The sequence below is a fragment of the Caretta caretta genome, chromosome 4, assembly GCF_965140235.1.
Source record: "Caretta caretta isolate rCarCar2 chromosome 4, rCarCar1.hap1, whole genome shotgun sequence".
NCBI lineage: Eukaryota > Metazoa > Chordata > Testudines > Cheloniidae > Caretta > Caretta caretta.
This window is the reverse complement of record NC_134209.1, coordinates 57,450,650-57,476,280: the sequence shown is the minus strand read 5'-3', so window position 1 is coordinate 57,476,280 and position 25,631 is coordinate 57,450,650. Positions and strand designations below refer to the sequence as shown.

The 25,631-nt window shown below is 43.2% G+C and overlaps 1 protein-coding gene across 6 annotated transcripts in view; it reads right to left on the bottom strand.

The window, feature by feature from the left end:
- Positions 1–11,025, bottom strand: part of PCDH10 (protocadherin 10) — a 75,741-nt gene extending 64,716 nt beyond the window's left edge. For 4 of the 6 annotated variants that reach the window (XM_075127640.1, XM_075127643.1, XM_075127642.1 and 1 more), the window contains exons 1-3: positions 7,270–11,022; positions 5,405–5,463; positions 4,688–4,794 (exon numbers count right to left, since the gene is read on the bottom strand). In XM_075127640.1, the coding sequence (XP_074983741.1) occupies positions 4,688–4,794; positions 5,405–5,463; positions 7,270–9,870 (2,767 nt within the window). In that variant the 5' untranslated portion in view covers positions 9,871–11,022. Of the gene's footprint in view, positions 1–4,687; positions 4,795–5,404; positions 5,464–7,269 lie in introns of all 6 variants that reach the window. The other 2 variants (XM_075127645.1, XM_075127641.1) reach the window with 2 other exon arrangements.
- Between the last annotated feature and the right edge of the window lie 14,606 nt (positions 11,026–25,631).

The window sequence follows — 25,631 nt, the reverse complement described above, 5'->3', positions numbered from 1 at the left end:
TTACCATATGCTGCTGTTCCTGCATCCCACAGGATAGACACATTGGCTCGTGCTAAAGCTGTTGCACAAATCACTTGATATGAGGGTGTGGAATGGCACAACTGGCACCTTAAACTCTTAGAAACTCACCAGATGTCTTTGTAATGTCCCGTCTCTTACAGATATAGGCCTGGTCTACACTACAGAGTTAGGTCAACGGAAGGCAGCTTATGTCGACCTAAATCTGTTAGCGACTACACTAAAATGGAATTTCCACAAATATAACTTGCCCACTACACCGACTTAAGCATTTCATCTCCATGAGAGGCATCACGCTTAAGTTGATGTAGTTAGGTCAACACAGTGTCAGTGTAGATACTGTGTTGCTTATATTGACTATAGCTGCCTTTCAGAAACCATCATACAATGCCCCACGCTGGCAGTTAAATCAGTGCAAACATTCCTGGTGAGGATGCACACCGCTGACACAAGAAGCATAGTGTGGACATGTAAAACTGAATCAATTACTGTGGTGGCTGTATGTCAATGTAACTTAAGTCGACTTAATTTTGTAGTGTACACTTGCCCATAGTGAGAGGAAGTCTAATTTTAGATCTTAGCCTTGCGGTCTCTGGTATTGCATGTTTGAACTGTTTACAGAATAGGAAGACATACTTGCTAATGGAACAATGTGGGTGTATCGTTATATCTACAACGTTTTATATACATCTCTACCTGCAAATATACCTGCCCAATTATGTTACAAAACTAATTCCATAAAATGTGTAATGTAAAACTAATGATATACAGAACTCAGCAGATCCCAAGTGAAAATCTAGTGTTTACAAGCCATTACCATCAGATGGTTACTTGGTGACCAGCTATATGAAATGAACTGGCAGCATCAGTCCAAGTCCTTGTGGACAGGTGTCTACCTTATAAAACTTAAACACATATATATGCAGAGCAGTAACTGGCATCTATGTTGGCAATCCCAAAAGAGAGGCCAAAAATGTAATTAGGTGTGGAGAACAAATTAATTTCATTCTTAGAAGAGATTTCTTTAGAATATGATTGATGCACATTTAGGGGTTGATGTGGGAACCTACAACGGTCACTGCTCTAGCTGTATCTGTTCTACAGATAAATAAGGACTTTTCTTTCCAAGACGCTAAGTCAGAGAGAAAGGATGGTCCAACAGTGAGGGCACTAGCCTGGGTCTCAGGAGAGCCTGTTCCTTGCTCTGCCACAAACTACCTGTATGATCTTGGGAAAGTCACTTATAGTAGGATTTTCAAAAGCATCTTGGCACCTAACTCCCACTGATTTCAATGGGAGTGCCTCAATTCTCCAACTTGAAGTGGGACTAATAGTAGTTCAATACCTCACAGGGGTCTTGGAAAGATAAATACATAGAAGATTGTGAGGTATTCAGATGCTACAGTACTGGGGGCCATATAAGTTCTAAGACAGACAGACAGAATCAAGCACCTTTCACATGCATTAAATTCAATCAATATTAAGAAAATATGAATTAAAAAAATGAGCCAAATTCTTGGTTCAGTCACTGACGCTGCAGTTTACACCAACAGAGGATCTGGCCTATAATATTTCAAAGGATTGTAATAACTTAGTTCAATATACCTCCTAAGCAGTTGAGCATGGTGGCTCTATCACACAGTGAAAGACTCCCATTATGCATAAGTATCTGTGCCATGGTTCCCAATTATTAAACCACTACCTCTTCCACAGTCACTTTGACCAGGCACTGGACTACCACAGGACAAATGGTAACAGCAGGAGCAGTCACACAGTATGTAAAGTGAAGTGCAAAATGCTTTTCCAAGCAAAGCCACCTGCAGTGTGAAAATGACTAGGAGTATATTTAATTTTGCCGTAGGAACCATTTATCAAGTATTTCTGGACATGAATATGATGCTATTCTGTGGCAGGTACTATCTTGAGAAGAAGAGAGACAGATGATAAAATGATGATGAGGAAGAAAAAAACAAAATATAAAGAAAGGCAAAAGAGAAGAAAGCAAAAGGAAACAAATATAGAGCTAGAGGAAGAAATAAAAGACAAATGCAAAGGAAAGATGGTAGATAATAGCATATAAGCAGAAAGGCGGAAGAGAAGCATAAGGGGATAAGAGAGCACAGTTGGGCCGCACATATATAATTTTTCACTGAGATGATGTTGCTCACCATTATGTTTTTGTTTTTCCTAGCCTTGCTGTGGAGCAATGTGTTTTCTCTGCTAATTTGGAAATAATTGAAAATCGAAGAGCTACATTTAAAATTAATTGAGAAGCAATGTCCTCAGACATTGAAATTCAAACAAGATTTACTCTCATCCTTTCATATAATTCATTAAGAAGTACTGAAAGTGAATACAAGTTTTATACTGAACTCCTTCTCTGTATGTATCATCATCACTGGTGCCAATGTCTGTGTAATGACGGCAAGATTCAGCCCAGGATTATATAAGACTTTACTACTATATGTATCAAATAGACCCAAAACACCCTGTAGAAATTTCCAGTATACCTTGTAAATACATATTTATTACCCGCTTTGTAAAAATCCTTATGCAAAATAATTACGCTAAATGCACTGTAGTAGTTTATCAAAATTGGATGTTGAATTTTGTATGTTTGTGTTTTCAGTTTGTGATATTAATTCTGATTAGACAGAAAGCTTATTGTCAAATTTCATTTGTTCATATCAAATCTCTGTTTTAATTGCATGAGCCCATAAATCATATTAAACCATTATTTTAAAACAAATTAAATGTCTTTAAAAGAGCAAAGCAGATTTTTTTTTCCTCATTGTAAAACAAAAACAACAAAAAGAATTGGCTCAGTCTGAAAACTGGTGCCAAGTTTGAGAATGGCTTCAATCTTCATGTCTGAATTATACTACTTTAAAAAGGAGGAGGGGGTGGGGGAAGCAGAAACATAAGTATAGTAACAGAACTGGATGATTTCAAAATAAAATAGCTTTTGGCTGATGTGCAACTATGTGATTATATTGCCACCATCAGTCTTTCAAATCCAGCCCCTTATGCAGCTGTTTATTCTTTTCTCTCCTGTTTGGTTATTATGGTTCATTATGCTGAGGGACTAAACTGATTGAAATGTTTATTGAGACGAGTGCTGCAGTAAAACACTGTAAAAAAAAAATAATGAAATGCAGCTAAGTTAAAAAAACAGAGGGAGGGGCAGGAGGAGTGGGAGCTTTTTATAACTCTCTAGCACTGATTGCTGCGCATCAGAAACTGTGTGAAAGAATGGGTGGGGGAAGGCTAAATGCACTGCTTTTTAAGACAACAATAAATCATACACCATATATAGGACAAAAATGAAAGGGGGCTCTGTGTTCAGATGTAAACTTCTGGCAAGACCTGGTTTGTTGTCAGGTTCCCAGACACAAAATAGACACTCTGTTCAACTAGTGGGAAGCCCGGCAAGGAGCGGGGAGCTCCGGAGACTCTTGGCTTTTCTCAAGTCTCATTAGGTCTGCATATTAATGACTTGCAGCAATATAAAGGGGCCCTTGAGTGTCCCGTTTTCCCCTGGTGCCTGGGTTTCCCATGGCAAAGGAGACAGTGGCAAGAGCATGAGAAGACACAGCATGTTAGCAGAGCAAGGGACTGTAGCAGCCACAGCTCCTGGGCAAGATAGGGAAACAACCATCATTTCTCTTTGATGCTTCTGGGAATGCTGGTCTGAGATCAGTGAGAAGGGGATAAGAGGAGGGATGTGAAGGAGTTTGAAATCACCTTGCATAAAACACTTGCAGCAAATACCTGGGCCTTTTACAGGTTGCAGAAGAAGGAGAAATAAGTTATAACTAATCTGAGGTTCCCACACCACTGGTCAATGTGCTCAACAGAATTATTAGCTGAAGTGTACTTTGTGTGTGCGTGTGTGTGTATGTTTTACAGCCAAATACACAGAGCCTATCTTTCAAAAAGAATTTACACTAATATGAGAGCATAGAGAGAGCAACATACATGCAGAAATAATTCCACTGTTTAAACACATCTATCTCCTCTAAATCATGATCTAACAGTATTTTTAAACATTTTTTTCTTTCATTAGGACTGAAGGGATGACCACTGTATACCTCTTACTCATTAACAAGGACATCATTATATTACATAGTCCCTTTATTTGAATTACAAAACAAGCCTCAGAAAGTCTGAAAGTATAACACATTACATATTCAAAGCACTCTATGTGTCTCCACCGATCCCAGCAAAAATCCTCACAATCTGGCAGTCATTCAATTAGAGAGTTCAGTCTTTCCCTTGGGAACTCCCACTATGCTTCACACTACCATGCCAGCTACAGTCACTAACCAAAGTTGCCCAATACTCTGAAATTCCTCAAATCGGCTGTTGAAAAATCTGTGGTCTGCTATAAAGATATACCAACAACTTTGCTTTAATGTGCAGGAAGAGCCAAGGATACAGAACAACTTGCAGAAAACAGCTATACTTCTCAAAAGCTAGTCAGGGTTGAGAAACAATCTCTTGACTATCTCAGTATACCATCAAGTTGACAGTAAATTCATCCATCCATACATTATATACATATGCTGTACCTATAAACACTCATGTTATATTATTTATAACCACATAATTGCCCTTTCTGGCTCTCTTACTAAAAGATCAAATATTTAGATTCCCTTATCAGACTTACCAGAGGATTGACCTCGATTAGTGGCATCATGATCACTGTCTCCTTGCTCGCTGTCTCCATGACCACTGTCCTTAGAGCTTACTATGTCTGCTTCCTGGAATGCAGAACTAGAAACATCAAAAATCTTATGAGAATAAACATGAAGAGGGACTCATAAAACATTCTTCTGCCATCACATGGCCACACATGGTGCTGCATTCATCCAGGCCTCCTCTCTGCAACACTATTTCTGCAGAACCAGTCTGTCCATCATACACAAAACTTGTATATTCAGGCATTATTAATCCAACCGAAATAGACAGTAGCCATTATTACACTGCCTGTGTTACATGTAGTTGTTGTAAATAATTTGGTACCATTTGCTTAAGCTGGAAGTCTAAATTAACACGCAGATAAATCAATATTGTCTGTCAGAATGTACGGAGGGACTCATAAGTATTTAAAGCACATTTTTGACGAGTAGAGAATTAGAATTTGCTCTATTTTCAGATGGCTTAAAACAGATTCACAACTGCCATAATTCAGAGATGTTTATGTGGCACTGCTTATTTTATTTAATGGTATCTCTAAATAAATTCATAATTTTAAATACATATTGGTTGTTTAGCTATTCTTTTACATCTGAAGTAAACACATTTCTACATCCCCACTCACACATGCTAAAATACGTCTTGGATATATTCCTACATTAAGAAAACAAGAACAAGGAGCTCATACCTGTTTACCCGTCGGGGTCTATCAACTAGATAACTGAGCTCTGCACGCTGATGTTTTGTCTAGAAAAAAATAATTGGAACTTATTTGAACTCAATATTTTTACAACCAACGACATCAGAAGGCACACACATACAGCCAGGAACACTCATCACAAAGGTACAGCTATAGGTAGGCCATAAATAATTCTTTCCTTACATTTAAGGGGCCAAACCCTGGTGGCCTTACTCATGCAAGTGGGACTATAGATCAATAAATAAGGGGTTTCCTCAGTTATTTAAGGAATCCCCTTAAATAACCCTGATCCCCTTAATCATGCTGAATAGTATCTTACACCACAAGTGTAAGTTAATTACACTGAAATCAATGGGGCTACCTGTGGTGTAAAACACCACTCACTGTGAGCCGGGGGCGGGGGTCTTAATCTGCCCCACTGTGTTTTTTAAATATCCTATATGAGAAAAAGGGAGAGTAATAATCAGACAGATTGAGTCCTGAAAAGAAAATATGGGATATCCTGTTGCCCTCAAAAAGTACCAGAAGCCACATCTCTTTATAAACATCTGATGTAGGGTCTACACTAAAGGCTAATATTTAAAATATTTCAGAAAGATTTTAAAACAATTTTAAACAAAATATAACAATATCTTAACTGGCCTTGAAGTATTCAGCAAATCAGTATTAAGGAACACTGCTTTTTCTTTCAGTGGTGCATCATCATAATGTACTGGTGCACACATTAGTTAAAAGACAACAGACAAAATGATTAATAGGAGAATGTTAAGTCTTGATATACGCTTCCACAGAAATCTTTACGCACTAGATAATACAATATAGACCACATGTTTAATGGGTGAGAATGTTAAGCCTTGATGTATGCTTTCACGGAAATTCTTTTGTGATGTTTTATTTTCAAGTTCTCCTTCAGTATAGGAAAGAACTGTTAAGGCAGAGTAAAAAAAAAGTCAATTAATGAACACTAATTTTCACATTAATTAAAGCTCCTGCCAAATATAGAGATGTTCACAAACTCCAGAGGGGTTTCCCCCACAGCCTTAATTGTACATGCAAAGATTTGTAGAAACACATATAAATGCTTTACTTTTTTGCATTAGGAAAACTCTGAATTCATTGTGCAGGTAACTTCATTAATGCCAATTGCAGTGATTTTGCGAGGAGCAATGCCTAAAAGATGGAAAGGTGTTTCATTTACAGCATACAGTTAAAATAAAATTAGAAACTAGTATATCATCATGTTATTTTAATACAGAGACGCTAGCAAGCTTCACTCATATTCACGTGGTGTGGGAGTTTGGATGCAACAGTTTCTGAAATGCTGTCCAGTGCAGAACTAATGCTTCAAATGAAAAGAAGCAACCGACTCACTTTAAGGTAGATCACAGCTGAAACTATTATGCAGTGTCAGGCTCTCTTGTTGACAGGTGATGAAAACCATGCAAGTATTTATGATCAAAGAAGCATGAGGATAAGAGGCTATTATGAAGGAGGGGCAAAGAAAAACGACATTCTTCAAAGGGAAACGAAGGGAAGCAGCTTCAAGAGACTAATTGAAAGCAAAGATGGGGTTGGGAAAAGACTGCAGTGCAGCTTGACAGTGACACTGACAAGACAAGAGAGAATCCAGAGTGGTTGAGACCTGCAAGCCCTAGGGAGAGTGAGAATCAGGGGCATCAGAGTACATAAGAAAACAAAAGCAAGCTCATTTTTCATTGTCAAAACCGTAAAAATAATAGCAAACAAGCAAAGCAGCACAGGGACGCATGCACCTGTAACGAACGTGCACAGCTGAGCGAAGCTTGCTAGATACGAAGGGGTTGGAGAGTGTTACAAATCCCTTTGAACCTTACCTCGTTGGACAATATGCTGCCATTGGAGATGATGTCTGGCTGCTGGTCCGTGTAACCTGTCACTATGGCCCCGCAGGGGTTGTGCTCAGTGTCAGTGCTCCGGGATGGGCTGCAGGGCTTGAGGAACATCAGGTCGGTCTTGGCTGACTCCGGAGTGAGGCAGACCTGGTAGCAGTAGTTCTGGTTGTGATGGTGGGATCCGAAGCTGCCCGATTCCTCCACGGGGACCTGGGCCGGGTTACTGGGTACGTTGGAGCTCTGCACCAGCATGATGTCCGACTTGCTCAGCTTCTTCTTGCGGGCCCGGGCTTGGCGGCTGCAGCAGGGGCAGCAGCAGCAGCAGCCCAGGCAGCAGTCGCTGGCCAGGCAGGTGTAGATGTTGAGCTTCTTCTCCTTCTGGCAGCGCACGGCCAGCACGATCATGGCCAGCAGGAAAATGAACGACACCGAGCCCAGGGCGATGATCAGGATGAGGGTCAGGTCCAGCGAGGTCTCGCCCCCGGAGCGGCTGGGGCGATGCTCCCCTCCCGCCCCGCCCGCGCCGCCGCCCCCCGCGCCCAGGCCGCCGCCTCCCCCGCCTCCCTGGCGCTCCACCGCGCTGTCCACCAGCACCACCTGGATGGCGGCGGTGGAGGAGAGCGGCGGCTGCCCGTGGTCGCGCACCTCGATCACCAGCTCGAAGGGCCGCTGGGGGTCGCGCTTGGCCGGCACCTTGCGCGCGGTGCGCAGCTCCCCGGTGCGCCAGTCCATGCGGAAGAGGCTGGCCTCGTTGCCCCGCGCGATGCTGTAGGTGAGGCGGGCGTTCTCCCCGTCGTCCGCGTCCACCGCCGCCACCCGGCTCACCAGGTAGCCGGGCTCGGCGCTGCGCGGCAGCACCTCCCGGGCCGGGGTGCCGTTGCGGCCGGGCAGGGGGCTGACGATGGCGGGCGCGTTGTCGTTCTGGTCCACCACGATGATGCTGACGGTGGCGTTGCCGGCCAGGGGCTGGGGCTCCTCGCCGGCGTCGCGGGCCTCCACCTGGAAGCTGAACTCCTTGAGCTGCTCGTAGTCGAAGGAGCGCAGGGCGTAGAGGAAGCCGTTCTCGGCGTTGATGGAGACGTAGGTGAAGACGGACATGCCCTGGATCTGGCTCTCCAGGATGGAGTAGGCGAGCTGGGCGTTGGCGCCCTGGTCCCGGTCGGTGGCGCTCACGGCGTAGATGTAGGCGCCCGGCACGTTGTTCTCGCTCACATAGACCTGGTAGAGGGGCTGGCTGAAGCGCGGCGCGTTGTCGTTCACGTCGCTCACCCGCACCTGGATGGACTTGCTGGTGCTCAGCGCCGGCTCGCCCAGGTCCCGCGCCACCACCGTCAGGGTGTAGGCGTCGCCGCCCGGCTGCTCGCGGTCCAGCGGCCCCTCGGTGACGATGGTGTAGTAGTTCTTGAAGGAGCTCTTGAGGCGGAAGGGCGCGTCGCCCTGCAGCAGCTCGCACTGCACCTGCCCGTTCTCCTCCGAGTCCCGGTCCGAGACGCTGAACAGGGCCACCACCGTGCCCGGCGCGGCCGCCTCGCTCACCGCCTCCTTGACGGTGGAGAAGCTGATCTCGGGCGGGTTGTCGTTGGCGTCCAGCACCCGCACCAGCACCTTGCAGTGGGCGGGCACGGCGTTGGGGCCCAGGTCCTTGGCTTGCACGTACACCTGGTACACGCTGCTCTCCTCGTAGTCCAGCTCGCCGCTCACCTCCAGCCGGCCCGTGCGCGGCGAGATGCCGAAGAGCTCCCGGGCCCGCGCCGAGATGTGGCTGCTGAAGGAGTAGATGACCTCGCCGTTCTGGCCCTCGTCCGGGTCGCTGGCGTTGAGCTGCAGCACCAGGGTGCCCGGCGGCGAGTTCTCCGGCAGGGACACGGTGTAGACGGGCTGCTCGAAGGCGGGCACGTTGTCATTGGAGTCCAGCACCCTGATGGTGAGCAGGGCGGTGCCGGTGCGCTGCTGGGGTTGGCCCCCGTCCACCGCGGTCAGCACGTAGCGGTGCACCGCCTGCTGCTCGCGGTCCAGGGGCTTGTCCAGCACCAGCTCGGCGAAGCGGTTGCCGTCGCCCTGGGTCTGCACGTCCAGCGAGAAGTAGCTGTTGGGGGTGATCTCGTAGGTGCGCAGCGAGTTGGTGCCCACGTCCGGGTCGAAGGCGCTCTCCAGTGGGAAGCGGGTGCCCGGCGTGGCGCTCTCGGAGATCTCCACGGTCAGGTCGGGCTCCGGGAAGGAAGGCGGATTGTCGTTGATGTCCAGCACCTCGATCTCCACCCGGAACAGCTCCAAGGGGTTCTCCAGAAAGACCTCCAGGTGCAGCTGGCAGGAGGGGGGGTTCTGCTTGCAGATCTGCTCCCGGTCGATCTTCTCGTTCACGTACAGCACCCCGGTCTCCAGGTTGAGCTCCAGGTAAGGGCTCCGGGAGTTGGGCACCGTCTGGAAGCGGCGAGCCGAAAGTTTTGTAATGTCCAAGCCCAGGTCCTCGGCGATATTCCCCACGAACGTGCCATGCTCCTGCTCCTCTTGCACCGTGTAGTGAAGCTGAGAAAGGGCTCCCTCCACCATCCAGAGCAAGGCAAGGAGGAATAGCACAATCATCTCCAAAAGGGGAAAGAGATCCCCTCCAACACCACTTCCTCCTTCAGAAACCACCACCTCCCCCTCTCAAAATATTGCGGGCAGTGTGCGTGCGTGGAGGGAGGGGGATCTGAGTGGGATTTCGATCTAGGGGTTTTATTATTATTATTCCTTCTGCTTCATATTAGGAGTTTTTCTTCCCCATTTCCCTCTTTTTTATGATTATTTCACACGCTGAGCAAACGAAGAAGATAGGCGTTCCCACCTCATCTGTGATCTTCAATATAAATGGCCAACTAATAATACCTAGAGCTGTATGGAGATAGATAGATAAATAGATAGATATACACACAGTATACACAGTAGCCCGCTCTTATTTATTCCGAGAGTCTTGGCACTGCACCGCTGCAGCGGCAGTGGAGGCAGCGGCAGCAGCAAATCCCAAGAAGGAAATTTTTATATTTCAAGATTGTCCTCGGTTTGCCTTCCTGATGGGAGCAGGAGGGGTAGAGGCTGCTGGAGGAACCGCTGGACATGCCCTCTTTAGATGCAGAAAAAGGCAGAAAAAATGAAAAAAAAATATAACCAGCAAAAGGATCTAATATCAAAAAGGCAGAGAGAAGGTTTGCCGCCCAAAACTTTCATTCTCTGAATTTCTCTGGGATTTTCTCCTTTATTATAATAATAATCATTGTTATTTTATATTTTCTTTCCTTTATTTATATTTTCTTCTTTTATTGCCATTGTTATGATGATAGTCATCGTTTTGCTCTTTATTGATGTGCTGATTAGTCTTTCCTCTCTTGCTGCTTTTTCTTCTCTCTCACGCGCTCTCTCGCTGCAGCTCTCCTCCTGTCCCAGCTCCAGCTCCTGTGATCTCTACTGGCAGTTTCTGAGCTCCGAGCGCTCGGCTTTTCTGTTTTTGCGCAGCGCCCTGCTCCTGCCAACCAATGAGTGTGTAGCAACACCCACAGGGGCGACAGCCTATTGGATCCAGCGCACGTCAAGCAGGCTGCATCACAGGGGAGAGAGGGGGGAGAGCCCAGACCTCTAGTTGGTTTGTGTGCATGCTACAGAGAGACACACAGAGAGAATAACCCTGCAGGTCCCGAAGCGCTTACTGGGGAATCTCTGCCTCGGAAAGTTACTATTCCCCTGCTGCAGTTACTGAATAGGGAGATCACCTATCGTCATCAGTGCAACCCAAGACGACAATAATAACCAGTTTTCCCCGTGGCGGAGGAATTTCCATCAGCTACTAACTTCTTCTTCTTCTTCTTTTTTTTTTCCTATTTGGCCAGCTCTATATCTGGTTCAATGGCAAAACAAACATTTTAAAAAGAGTAAACAAGGGAAACTTGTGCCTTATTTTATACTGGGCTGCCTTAAATAATTGGTTGACAACTGAGAGAGTGCAAGTTTCCATCACACTCCTACACTTCTTCCCAGTTCATCTAATTAACACCGTTATGAATTTGGGCCAAATCCTGGCCTGATTTATACCCTCTGCAGCTTCACTGTCTGAAGTGAAAGAGATGGTACAAGATGTGAATCAAAGCAGAATATGATAGTTTGCGTGATGGAGTGGAATAAATGTCAACAGTGCTGGATCTGAAATTAGCTTGTGTGTGACGAGAAGGGGGTTAGATGGGAAGAGTCAATAGAAGTTTGCCGATGAAAAATATTATTTAATACAATGCTCTGGGTACAAAGGACCATTTTTTATCGGTGTTTACTATTGTTTCAACTTACCTGACATGGAAAGCACTCTGATAAATGTTATTTAGTAGTTGTGTCACTATTGCAACTGTACACAATATCCATTTTTGTATCCTTTGCTGAAATACTATTTTGCAACTTAAACTCAGCAACACACATTGGATAGTTCTAAGCCTTGTTCAACACCAGAGCGCTAGATTTCCCTGCCCCCTCCCCCCATAGTGGAAGGACAGTAGGAGTAGAAGACTGTAATAAGTAAGGTCAATGACAATTTCTGCATTTATACCAATAGGTTTTGCATGCAAAGTCCATAGGTAACACACATTTTGGAGATATGTATGTATGTGTCTACATTACAATGTAAACCATCTGTTAAGATTTATAGATTAATTTTGATACACATGTTCATAAATCTAAACTGTGGATACGTTGGTGTTCCATATAATATACACGGTGATTTATTAAACTGAAGTTCCATTTGTATAACTTTCTAAACCTTGTACAAATACGATGAAATGTTCATAGATTTCACTTTTTGCTAAATGCTATTTGGTTATTGTTTGTAAGGAACACCAAATATTAGGCAGAAAGAGAGACTTCTTGTAAGATCAGTGATTTGTGATCACATCTTTGATCATAACTAGTAAAACAGGAGAAGGATGGCTTCCTTTGATACATTTCAATAAGCTGTCCGTTCAGATGCATTTTCCTATTGTGGAAATAGAGGAAATTACATTTCGATACATGTTCATTTCGATACATGTTCGATAAAAATCCTCTACGTATTTAAAAATGTTTGTATTTATCTTTCTATCTATTCATTCATTGCAGTTTGGTCTTCTCCCCCTCCTTCCTTCGCTCCTTTCATGTAAATGGGTCTTATCTTTGAGCAGTTAAAGCTGGGTTACCAGAAAAAAAAATGGCTAATCCTTTTCCAGCTGCAGTAAATTTACAACCCGGCAAAGCCAAGCTAAAGCCGCTGCAGCTAACATGATTTCAGCGTGATTTCTGGGGTTGAGAATGGAGAGACAGTTTATAAGAGGACCTGTGGATCAATGAAAAGGAGATTATGGCGTATCTGAATCTGAATACAGCCATTGGATCAATATATCATCCTTGTCGTCGTCGTGCCCCCCTTTCCTTCCTTCCGTTTTTACTCCTACGATCCGAAAGGAAGGACATGTAACTTGAAGGGGCTTTAGCTGACCCCTCGAAATTTTGGTGCATTTAAAAAAAAATCTCTGTATTTTGTATGCATTTATCTCAAATAAAGCCACATGAATGACAATGCAGATTGTTAAATCTGTTTCAGACAATCTGGGAATGGAAATTAAGAGTCACGCAAACACCGGCAGCTCATTGAAACCTGGAAATCTTAAAGATATACAATAGATGGACCGATCTGGTTGTAAATAATCACTGCATCAACTATAACACTTAAGTTTTATACAGATGTAGTAGCTGAAGGGATGAGTGGATTTGCTTTGCAATTGTAGGTAGCAGGCTCCTCCTAGCGGTTAAAGTCTCTCATTGCAGGCAAGATGTGATTTCTTTGCAGGTATTTCTGTGCAGGACGCTGGCTTCATTCCTCCTCTCCTCCCGGATTTCCCCAATGTCGCCAAAGGATGAAACTGTGAAGTAAGATGCTTTAATTGATATATCTCAATAGCTGTTTATATTCATTACATCACTTACTCAATTGTTGGTTATTCATATGCTTCTTTTTTGTATTCGCTTGCAGGAGCTGTAATCCAAAATATTCAAAGCACTGCATGCAGCTGCAGTTAGGGAATTTTAATTATTTTTTATCTAGCCACCATCCAGATGTTGACCCAAGCGTACTCCATCTCGCATGAAATTCCCTTTCCACCCGCCCTGAACTGGGATCTTATTTTGCATTCCTTTGCATTTATCACCAACTTTAAGGTTTAATGTATTCGCTTTGCTCTGTTGATTTTCCTTCACAGGCAGCGTCCACAGCTCTTAGTTTACAGGGATTACATAAACAAATGGCTTTGTTGTTGTAATGACGGCTGCTTTGAAGTGCTATATAACAAACACAGTGCTGCCTCTCCACGGGAGCCGTAATTACAGCAGAGCAGCAACCTAGAGAGGGGGTGAACCATTAAAGTTACCCATCAGTGCTCACACAGTGGGAAGTCGACCCTACACTAGCAATTCTCTATCCCACCTCTCATTCCGTTGCAAACGAAAGTTTAAGGAGCACAGTTTGGCTCTTAGATTTAGTTGTTATTTTTCTATAATAAAATGTTTATTTTGGATTTGAATCATTTGTTTATTTTTCTTCCCCTTTGTTTATTTGTTCTTTAAAATGCAATAATTCCTCCTTACACGTGTAACAACAAACTTAAAAAAAAAACCGGAATTTCTATCCTATTTTCCTTTGTAAGGGGGCCACTTTGTTAACCTCCGTCTATATATATGAGTGCTTGCTGTGATTTAACATGACTTGAAAGCAATCTGTTTCTAATCTAAAGCCTCTTATTATTGCAGTGTGCCAGAGCTCAGTGCTCAGAATCAAGAAAGGTGATTTTTTTAAAGTAATTGAGTAAAAGCAGGTTTCAGAGGAACAGCCGTGTTAGTCTGTATTCGCAAAAAGAAAAGGAGTACTTGTGGCACCTTAGAGACTAACCAATTTATTTGAGCATGAGCTTTCCTGAGCTACAGCTCACTTCATCAGATGTTTACCGTGGAAACTGCAGCAGACTTTATATACACACAGAGAATATGAAACAATACCTCCTCCCACCCCACTGTCCTGCTGGTAATAGCTTATCTAAAGTGATCAACAGGTGGGCCATTTCCAGCACAAATCCAGGTTTTCTCACCCTCCACCCCCCCCCACACAAATTCACTCTCCTGCTGGTGCTAGGAGCTCATTGAAACTTTTTGAGTAAAAGCAGTAAGTCCAGATGTGACAATAAACAGGGACCCTCAAAAGTTTAAAGCTCGCCCGCTTTGTGTGATTGAACAACCAATGGCCACCAAAGCCAAGAGAACTGCATTTCATCAAGAAAGCAAGCTCATCACTTCTAGGTAAACATTGGGTGTGTTTGTTGTCAGTGGTGGAGCATAAACAAACATTTTAACGTAATATGACTGATTTGGCTAATGGCACCCAGGATATATCCAAGTGAGAATAATTCTCATACAGCCAACATTAAAAATACACTGGAGCTGCTAGGCTAAGCAAAGAAGCCTGCTCACATAAACACTGTGGTTGTCAAGTATATAATACTTTGAGGACCTATGAGAACAAACAGATCAATTTTCTTTTTCTCAGCTCAGGACAGTGCCAGAGTTGTAGCAGGTAAGTGCGTTATCTCCACGTTTGTAAATCAAACACACGTCTCCATTTTGTTTAAGCTACATGCTATAGCCAGTATAGCGCTTCCTTCCTATGCAGGCTCAGTTGTCAAGCAGGGCCGGTGTTTTGTTAAACTGTAACCAGTGAATTAAAAGCGCTGATGATCTGAAGCAGTCCTCTAATGCAAAATGACAAATTGCACTTAGGCAATACATGAACAAGAAAATGATGTATGGATTTTTACGCTGGTCTGAGCAAATGAAGGCAACATGAATTATACATCCTAACGCGCACTATATCATTTTCTTATCATACTGTTTCAGTTCTGAGGCCGAACACCACTCTCTTCGGTAGGTGGTATTGATTAATCAGAACACCCGGGCTATCTTTAAACCGGACATGCCTTTTGAGCCGGCACCAAAAGAGCTTTATGTTTGGATTTATTTATTTATTTATTTGCCGACGCCAGTGAGGAAAATCGATCCCAGCAGGTGGCTGTCACCTTTGCCATGTTAGAGAGAAAAGGTGCGTCATCACCCACCCTTGTCTCTCGAATATCCCTGGGATAAGCGCTGCTGCATACAGCCCTGCATACAGTTTTCCCAGGTATCATCTTTTCAGCTGCCATTTACTTCACCAAAGGGAGACTAATCTTTTTCAGAGCCGCATTTTGCTCCACCCTGCAACTTAGAACTGTAAATCAATGGTTTACAGCTTGTAAATCCAGCCTTCAGATTGGGGTGGAAAATTAGCCAGTGATCTCCCCTCACATCCAAAACTGCCTCATGTTGGATCATCATTTAACTGCTTTCCCTCCAGAAACTGTTTTTTGTTTCCCCCACCTCTGCTCTACCCAAGGTTTTGGATTTAGGAAATGCTTAAACATTGTGATCACCTTTCAACAACCACATTTCCTCCTAAGAAGAATATATGGCTAATCAATATTCTGGGTTCATCATAATGTTCCATAAACCTCCATTTGCAATGGTATTTATAGGATTTCACATATTTTCTTAATGGGGAAAAATCTGCTGCATGTTCATATCTAAACATTGATCATTTCTTTCTCTGGGACTGAAGAAGCTACAAAAGAAATTCTATCATACAGCTCTTGATCCTGCCGAGATATGAGACCCACTTAGACCCAGAAACCTTAGTTATCCGTATGAAAGTGCATCATATAGCTTACCCACAGTAGTACACTCCCAACCTCTTCAATCCAGATTCAGATGCCTTTATTCATATTGAGTAGTATCTTATTCCATGAGCTATATCAGTGGGAGAACTCATAAAGTAAAATACTACTGAACATTAGTAAGGATGACGAGATCTGGTCCTTAGTAAATTGCTTTAGACAGCACCCATGGTCTTCAGGCTGGTGAATATTGTGGCACCTTTACTTCTTGCACCATTAAAATAACTTGTGGAGTTTTTTAACTCTCGAAGGATCTATGGAGTGTTATTATTTGTCTTAATTTTAAATATCTGGATTTTCAAAACAAACAAACAAAACCCACCCAGGTCCTGCGTTGAAATAATTAATATCTGTTCTTAGTGCAGGAAAGATTACTGAAATCAATGATGTGATTCAGATTGTAAATAAGAGCTACAAGACACTGCCATGAAAACAAAACTGTCTGCTTTGCTGATGGGAAGCTATGTGGGTTTTTCCTGATGGGGCCTTAGGCTGAAAATCCTGCTTCAGACATTGATGCTGATACAGAAGAGTTTCAGAAATTAACTGAAAGGCCTGATTAAAGTTATCTGTGTGAGCAGGGAAAGGTTCACTGCCACCACCTCCACCACTCCCCTAATGAGTTTCTCTCTTAATTGTGTTTGATCGCACAAAACAGGAAAGCTAGACCAATAGCTCTCAACCTTTCCAGATTACAATACCCCTTCCAGAGTCTGATTTGTCTTGCGTGCTCCAAATTTTACCTCACTTAAAAACTACTTGCTTACAAAATCAGACATAAAAATACAAAGAAAGTGTCACAGCACACTGTTACTGAAAAATTGCTCACTTTCTCATTTTTACCATATAATTATAAAATAAATCAATTGGAATATAAATATTGTACTTACATTTCAGTGTATATTATATAGAGTAGTATAGACAAGTCACTGTCTGTATGAAATTGTAATTTGTACTGACTTCGCTAGTGCTTTTTATGTAGTCTGCTATAAAACTAGGCAAATATCTAGATGAGTTGATGTACCCCATGGAAGACCTCTGTGTACCCCCAGGGGTGTGCATACTCCTGATTGAGACCCACTGGGCTAGACCATTTGGCTCATAGATAAAAACTGTTTGCTTTAGTATTTATCTGAGGAACAGCCCCAGGGTCTGATCAATATAGCAGCCACCAAAATTCTTGTTGAGGTCACCAGTGATCAAGACTGTCTCTATTGGCTTTCCAAACAATGTCGGTGATGTGCAAGCATAAGCAGGAATTTGGAGATATCATGTTAATCAACCTCTTCGTGTTTATGTCTGGAGGACTCCTGGTGATAATAACTCATCACTGTATTTATGACCTTATGCTGCTATTTTATTAGTGCAGAAATACAAATAGTACTCTTACTTCTATGAAGAATTAAGCACTCTAGGACCTCTCTAGAAGGCCTTGGGAGTTTCCTCTGAGTAAGGACTGATGTCCCCACAGATAAAGGTGCTTTGCTGTTTTCTTAGGGCCAGATTCTTTCATACCTTCTGACACTGAATAACATTTTACTCACTAAACAGTGAAACTGATTTCAATGAGACTATTCAAGCAGTCAGGTACCACTCAGTGTGAGTAAGAGTAGCAGAATCCAGGTCATGTCTATTATGTCTCATTCTCTGGACCTCCAAATGACACTTTCACAATGTTTATATAAATAGACAGGATGGCCAAGGTTTTCAGAAGTGATTAGTGTTTATGGCTGCCTCAGTTTTCATGTGCACAACTAGAGACACCTTTAAAAAGTCTTATTTTCAAAGGGTTAGTGCTCCAAACTTCCAGAGACCTCAAATGGGGCACTGAAAAATTGAGTCACTCAAACTCAATAGTCATTGTCACTTTGCCTGGAGACAGGTTTCAGAGTGGTAGCTGTGTTAGTCTGTATCAGCAAAAACAACGAGGAGTCCTTGTTACCTTAGAGAGTAACAAATTTATTTGGGCATAAGCTTTCATGAGCTAAAACTCCCACATCAGATGCATGGAGTGAAAAATACAGTGAGCAGTACATTAAAAGATGGGAGTTGCCTTACCAAGTGAGGAGTCAGTGCTAATGAGGCCAATTCAATTAAGGTGGAAGTTGAGTATTCTCAACAGTTGACAAGAAGGGGTGAATATCAAAAGAGGGAAAATTACTTTTGTAGTGATAACAAGGCCAATGCAATCAAAGTGGATGTTGGCCATTTCCAACAGTTCACAAGAAAGTGTGAGTATCAGCAGAGGGAAAATTACTTTTTGTAGTTACCCATCCACTCCCAGTCTTTATTCCGGCCTAATCTGATGGTGTCCAGTTTGCACATTAATTCCAGTTCTGCAGTTTCTCACTGAAGTCTGGTTTTGAAGTTTTTGTTGTTGAAGAATTGCCACTTTTAAGTCTGTTATTGAGTGTCCAGGGGGATTGAAGTGCTCTCCTACCGGTTTTTGAATGTTACAATTCTTGATGTCTGATTTGTGTCCATTTGTTCTTTTGCCTAGAGACTGTTTGGTTTGGCCAATGTACATGGCAGAGGGGCATTGCTGGCACACGATGGCAATATCACATTGATAGATGTGCAGGTGAACGAGCCCCTGATGGTGTGGCTGATGTGGTTAGGTTCTATGATGGTGTCCCTTGAATAGATATGCGGATAGAGTTGGCAACAGGGTTTGTTGCAGGGATTGGTTCCTGGGTTAGTGTTTTTGTTGTGTGGTGTGTGGTTGCTGGTGAGTATTTGCTTCAGGTTTGGGGGGATGTCTGTAGGTGAGGACTGGCCTGTCTCCAAAGGTCTGTGAGAGTGAGGGATCATACTTCAGGATAGGTTGTAGATCCTTCATGATGCGATGGAGAGGTTTTAGTTGGGGGCTGTAGGTGACGGCTAGTGGCGTTCTGTTACTTTCTTTGTTGGGCCTGTCCTGTAGTAGGTGACTTCTGGGTACCCTTCTGGCTCTGTCCATCTGTTTCTTCACTTCAGCAGGTGGGTATTTTAGTTTTAAGAATGCTTGGTAGAGATCATGTTGGTGTTTGTTTCTGTCTGAGGGATTGGAACAAATGCAGTTGTATCTTAGATCTTGGCTGTAGACAATGGATTGTGTGATGCGGTCTAGATGAAAGCTGCAGGCATGTAGGTAAGTACAGTGGTCAGTAGGTTTCTGATATAGGGTGGTGTTTATGTGATCATCACTTATTTGCACTCTAGTGTCCAGGAAGTGGGTCTCTTGTGTGGACTGGTCCAGGCTGAGGTTTATGGTAGGGTGGAAATTGGTGAATTCCTGGTGGAATTCCTCAAGGGCCTCCTTCCCATGGGTCCAGATGATGAAGATGTTGTCAATGTAGCACAAGTAGAGTAGGGGCGCTAGGGGATGAGAGCTGAGGAAGCGTTGTTCTAAGTCAGCCATAAATATATATACTGTTTACTGTATTTTTTACTCAATGCATCTGATGAAGTGGTTTTAGCGCATGAAAGCTTATGACCAAATAAATTTGTTAGTCTCTAAAGCGCCACAAGGGCTCTACCTGGAGTTGTTCATGCCCATGAGTGCCATCCTTGGGGCAGATGGTCAAAATGCAGGGCAGACACCCCAAACTGTTGGTATGTTCTATAATTAGATTTCTCCAACCTAGTAACAAATGTGAACTCCTGAAGCACTTGTAACAGTCTTACCATGGAGTCACAGACAATCCTTTGGGGGCATTTTAGTCTACCTTGCCACCCAGGCAAGCTGAATTTAGGGATGGTTGCTATACAGCAAAGATCACAAAAGATTTGGTTGCTTTCAGTCCCAAGACACCAGTCACTTACCCGAGATCAATTTATATCTCTTATATCATACCAAAGACACTTGTAGCCAATCTGATAGTAAATGATAATAAATAAGAATTTATTAACAAGGAAAAAGAAATGATAGAGGTTATAGCAGGCAACATATATACACAAATAAGTTACAGTCTATGGTTCCAAAATGTGTCAGAGTTGTAGCAATCTCTCAGCACTGAGTGTCTTTTAGGGCTAACCCAGGCTGACCCTGGGGATCTCTGCTTCTGTTTCATAGCGCCAGCCCTTTGAGAGGCCAAACTGCAAAAGAGATGAACTATTTTCTTGTTTATTTTCTTCTTCCAGAGTTCAAGATGATGGGATGAGCCCTTTTGCATGTAGCATCTGCATAGGTGGGAAAGGACAATACAATCTTTGTATTGTGATGTCCCACAGTGCTCCATTTAATTTAGATAGCTTTCTTAATGATGATCCCTTTGGATGGGTTGACAATTTCAGGGCAAACATTTTTTACAGTTATAAAGCAAAAACTTTAATATTATCTAATACCATGTAATAAAGATATTATAAGTGAGATTAATGCATGCAGCAACTTGTAAACGTTTCATAAAATCTAAATCGTACAACACATTGTTGTAAATTCAATACCCATCTTAATGTTATTAAGACACAGGTGAGCTGTGGTGGTTTCCAGCAATGAAATTGTCAGTGCTTGGCTGAGGCCTAGTGATTTGGCAAGAGGTGGCACTTGGTCTGCCAACATCACAGTCACTTTTGAAATTCTGAGTTCGTTAATCAACAATGCTTTGGGCTTGATCCCCCACCCCCTTAGCTTCGTCTCCTTTGAAGTCATTTATGCCTGTGCAAAGTGAGTGGGAAATGCTACAAAATATGAACTTCCCACTCACTTATGTTGGTATTAGCATTTCATATACTTTATACTCATTTTACATAGATGTAAATGATTACACAAGAATACCAGATAATATAGAATTAGGTCCCTTATTTTAATTAATCTGCTTACTTGTAGAAATGTGATGACATGTCTGCATTGTTGAGCTTACCTAATACCAAGGTATTTCTTGGCAAGTCTACTTTTTAATGTTAATGAGAAGTAAAGTTACATTACTTGCCATGTTTTTCATAATGTGTTTTTCTCTTTCTTTGCCATTGATACGGCGCTATTATGAGCCTTACCTACCATGAAGCACAACTACTATGTACTGTGAACCTCATATCATAAACTCTACCACATCACGACATTGTTTTGAACTTTGGTATGATTCAATTTAAACCATCCACTTTTTTTTAACCTGATTTAAACATGATGAACCTAAGATTAAATTTAGCAATTATGCATGTATTATTATTAGTGCAAATGGGACCAAAACTACAGTGGAAAATAAATTCCAGGTGCTTGAATTTCTTTCAGGTTTCTCAGTATTCCATCAATGATAATGTAAGTGGCTGTTATTCATCATAGGGAAAAATGGTGGCTGTTATTCATCATAGGGAAAAATGGTTTTGTTGACTTTATTTTCAACAGAATGCAAAAGTTGAACTAAGGTTAAGTTTGTGTTGCGGTTCAACCAGAAACACAGAAGTTCAAAGACATTCTATAATGTAAAAGTTTATTTGTATTCTTTTTTGTTATCGATATAGCACCACAGTTAGGTATTCCATTTTACAAACCAAATAAAGATAGATTCCTTTCCCAGAAGAGCTTACAACCCTGAGCTCCAAACTCACAAACACATCATCACCTGTGTAACTTTACTCACATGAGTAATTTCATTAATCAGATTCACAGACAGAGACAATAAGACAGACCTAGGGATGGGGAAGTGATAGCATGAGGGCAAGCACATTGTAATTATGCAGTCAATAGGGAGGATAGCACATTCATCTAGATGTTTACAATTATTATGGGTGAAACTAGTAATGCCACCTAGGTTGAGGTTGCCCCAAACTTCCCACTATAAGACCCTGTTTTCAGCAGCTTGTAATTTTGCCAAACTCTAACTGTTTGGGCTAAAATTTTCCATGCTGTGTGTCTTCTTAAGGCTGAACATGTTATAAGGTTTCAGCTAATGAGGTTCAGCCATTTCTGAGAATGAGATTAGGGGAAAATATGTTATTTGAAAATTTCTTACAAGCATTTAGTTGTAGCACCTCCATGCTTTGCAGCAGCGACTTGAAATTTGGTAGGAGCAGAGGGGAGGATAAATTGTCTTTGTCTCCATGTCATTGCTTTGATTTGGTGAAGTACTTTATGACAAAGGATGGGATATTCAGTGTGGCATTAGACCTATCTTTATCTTCAGAAACAATGGGGAGTCTGGTGGCAGTTTAAAGACTAACAGATTTATTTGGGCATAAGCTTTTGTGGGTAAAAAACCCACTTCTTCAGATGCCTCTTGAGACAGCTTTTTGAGATGATGGCTGAATTTAATGTCATGTGCAGCACTTTTTATAGACTTCCATCATGCCTTTCATTTCAGGGCATTAAGGAAACTGAATGTGATCTGATGATGTGACTCAGTGATAGGAGAACTCTATATAATAGAACGGAAAACAGTTTTTAAGTTAATGGCGGATATATGGCATTTCCTATTTCCACAGGAGTTCAGCGAGGTTGTATCCTGTCATCGCTTTGTTCAATATCAGCATTAATTGGTCGATGGATAAACTTGAGGAGGCAGCTGTCAGTAGAGTTGAGCTGAATACTGATTTGCTTCCAGACCTTGAATAATGACATTGTCTTGTTGGTGCAGTTTGGTGAACTGCTGCTGATGATGGTTGATCTGGTTAGGGAGGAAGCGGTGTGCTTTGGTCTAGTTATTAATCCAGATGAGAGTAAATCACTGGCCACTACCATCATGTAGCCTCCACTCCGTAATAACCTGCCCAGGTGGGATGTCAAGCAGAGGGCAACTGTCAAATACTTGGGTGGCATGGAGGATGTGGATGCTTATGTAGTAGCAGCTGCTGCCATGTTCTGGGTCTTTCAGTGGCCTCTGTGGAGTTGTTGTGGCATCAGTTTATCAGAAACCATGCAGAGCTACAGAACCATGGTTATACAAACTCTACATATGGAAAATCAACAAATTACAAAGCATGTTGACCAAGGAATGCCAATATATGGTCAGCAATCACGTGATCGCCAAAATTTTGGCAGCTGTCCAGTGCCTCAAACCCAGGGATGCTGAGCCAGAACTTTACCTACTGCACCATCACACCACAAGGGCAGCTGAGGGAAGTGCAGTCAACATCCCACCACCCACTGACTGAGTGGCTTTCAGCATCTTTTCGTGCCCTCTGACTCAGCTGGGTCAGATGACTAGCAGCAGACTGTTAATTGGACATCACCAGGCATAAATCTTCCTATTCCTATTCCATGAGCAACTTGTTGTTAGGCCTGCTTCTGACCAGATCTCTGAGACCAAGTTCTTAACTCCTTGCCTGGTTCCTGATCTTGTTACCATACCTTCTTCCTAGTTCCTGCCTGGTTCTTTCTTTTTGCCCATGTTCCATTCCTGGTTTCTGTTTCCATACTCTCATTCTAGTGATTGATCCTGGTTTGACCCTTCACATGGCTATGAACTCAAACCCTGGCATTGACTCTGGTGTGGCTCCTGACTCTGATTTGGGATTGACCCGTGGTGTGGCTTTGGATTCTGACACTGACTTGGACCTTTGGTGTGATTTCTGACTGCAACCCTGACTCTGCCCCTGGCTCTGACCACTAGGTCAGATCACCAAGTTATAGGCTGGGGTCAGCAACCTTCAGCATGTGGCCCATCTGGATAATCTGCTGGTGGGTCATGAAATATTTTGTTTACGTTGAATGTCTGCAGGCACGGCCCCCCCGCAGCTCCCAGTGGAAGCGGTTCACTGTTCCCGGCCAAAGGGAGCTGCGGGAAGCAATGCGGGCTGCAGGGACATGCTGGTTGCCACTTCCTGCAGCTCCCATTGGCGGCTGGGAATGGCAAACCGCAGTCACTGGGAGCTGCGGGGCGCCATGCCTGTGGATGATCCATGTAAACAAAATGTCTCACGGCCCGCCAGCGGATTACCCTGGTGGGCCACGTGCTGAAGGTTGCCATCTCCTGTTATAGGCCCTGACAGGGGCATGAGAAGCTCACCAATGACAAACATAAATTGAACATCCAGACAGATGGTCTTAAGGTTCTAGCTAGAGATTGACCTGGATTCTGCTCAATCTAGAAGGATGCTTTGGGATTTGCCTTGATGATGAGGAGGTAAGGGTTGCACTGATGTCCCCATGAAAATACACCTAAATTTGGACAACTTTCTGAGTAGAGACTTGTAAAAGTTTGGCAACTAAATTCTCTGAAGATTGTGTATGCACTGAGCACGCTTCATCCCCTCACAACTCCATATATGTTGACCAGTCTGTGGATATGCCATCCTCCCTGTGCATGTTGAATGTGAAATGAGCATGTTCCGTCCCAAGTGTAATGGGGTGATCTTCCCTTTAAATGGTGTCTAGTAGTCAACTTGTCCCTATCACATGGCATGTCTTTAAGAGTCTGGGGTGCTCTGAAACATGAAGCCTGAGGAGCTATGAGGAGAGGGGAAAAGGGTCTTAGGAAGAAGTAGCATTAAGAAGGAATCTTGTTATTGTATCTCTCACTCAGCCAATAAGGAATGAGCTGGGAAAAGGGGCCAGCATAAATGCTGTCTCCTCCTTTGTAGCAGGACAGATATCTGTAGATGCTACAGGTATTAAGAAGGCTCCTGCAGGAGTTTATCAGGGAGAAGATAATAGCAGGTGAAAGTCTGCTTACTGAATGCTCCTAGCCTGAGGGTGGAAGGATGGAGTGGGAAAAGGACCAGCTGGAGGAGAAGCTGCCTGAGGCTCTTCAGATAGCCTAAACTACAACTCTGGCTCCAAAAAGGAGAGCTAGGAGCCTCCTGCCTTAAGGAGAGTGGGAGGGCGATTGTCTGAAGTACAACCCAGCTCTGGGAGGAGTGCTGGGGCCTCCTGAACAAGGGAGGAAACTGACCAGGACTCTTCCATCAAATTTTAACCATATCTAGCTTATAACAGATCTAGGACTTAGATAGTTGTCTAGGGTCAGATGGTATTTTCATGGACTCAGGATGGATATGAACTTGAGTGATTAAACAGTGAGTTACCCTTCGTAGAATGAGTGAATAAACCAGACCAGCAAACATAGCTTGAACAAATCTACTCTGTGTAACTGTCTGAAAAGATGTGAGTGCAATGTGCCTGCAAAGCTGTAACAGGCCACAAAGGGTTGTGCTAGAGAAGCAGAGCCCCATGATACCAAGGTTGCAAAGACTGAGCAGAACTTTCCCTGAAATTGTTGCTCCTGGATGCTATGTGCTGCTGGGCACAGGAAATGGAAACAGCAAACCTGTGTTCTCAATGCTGGTGCCAAGGTAGCATGGAGAAGAAAGAGAAGGATGCAGCCTGAGATGAATGCAGAGGATTAAGGGGGAAATGAGTAGAAGAGGAGTGAGGGACGAGTGGGTTCCAAGAATCAGAGTGTGAGGAAGGGGCTGGGGCAATGTAGGTGCAGAATGGAATGGGGTTGGATAGGAGCAGAAGGGCACAGGGGTAGAAGTGTCTATAACCACTAGATAATACTCTCTTCCCGAATGTGAAACTCGGCCCAGGCAGCCTAAGTCTCTACATTCTTCTGTTGTCTTTAAATAATTGTGAAATCCACTGGCAAGGTGTGTATCTCATCCCCTTCTATTGATTGGTCCTTA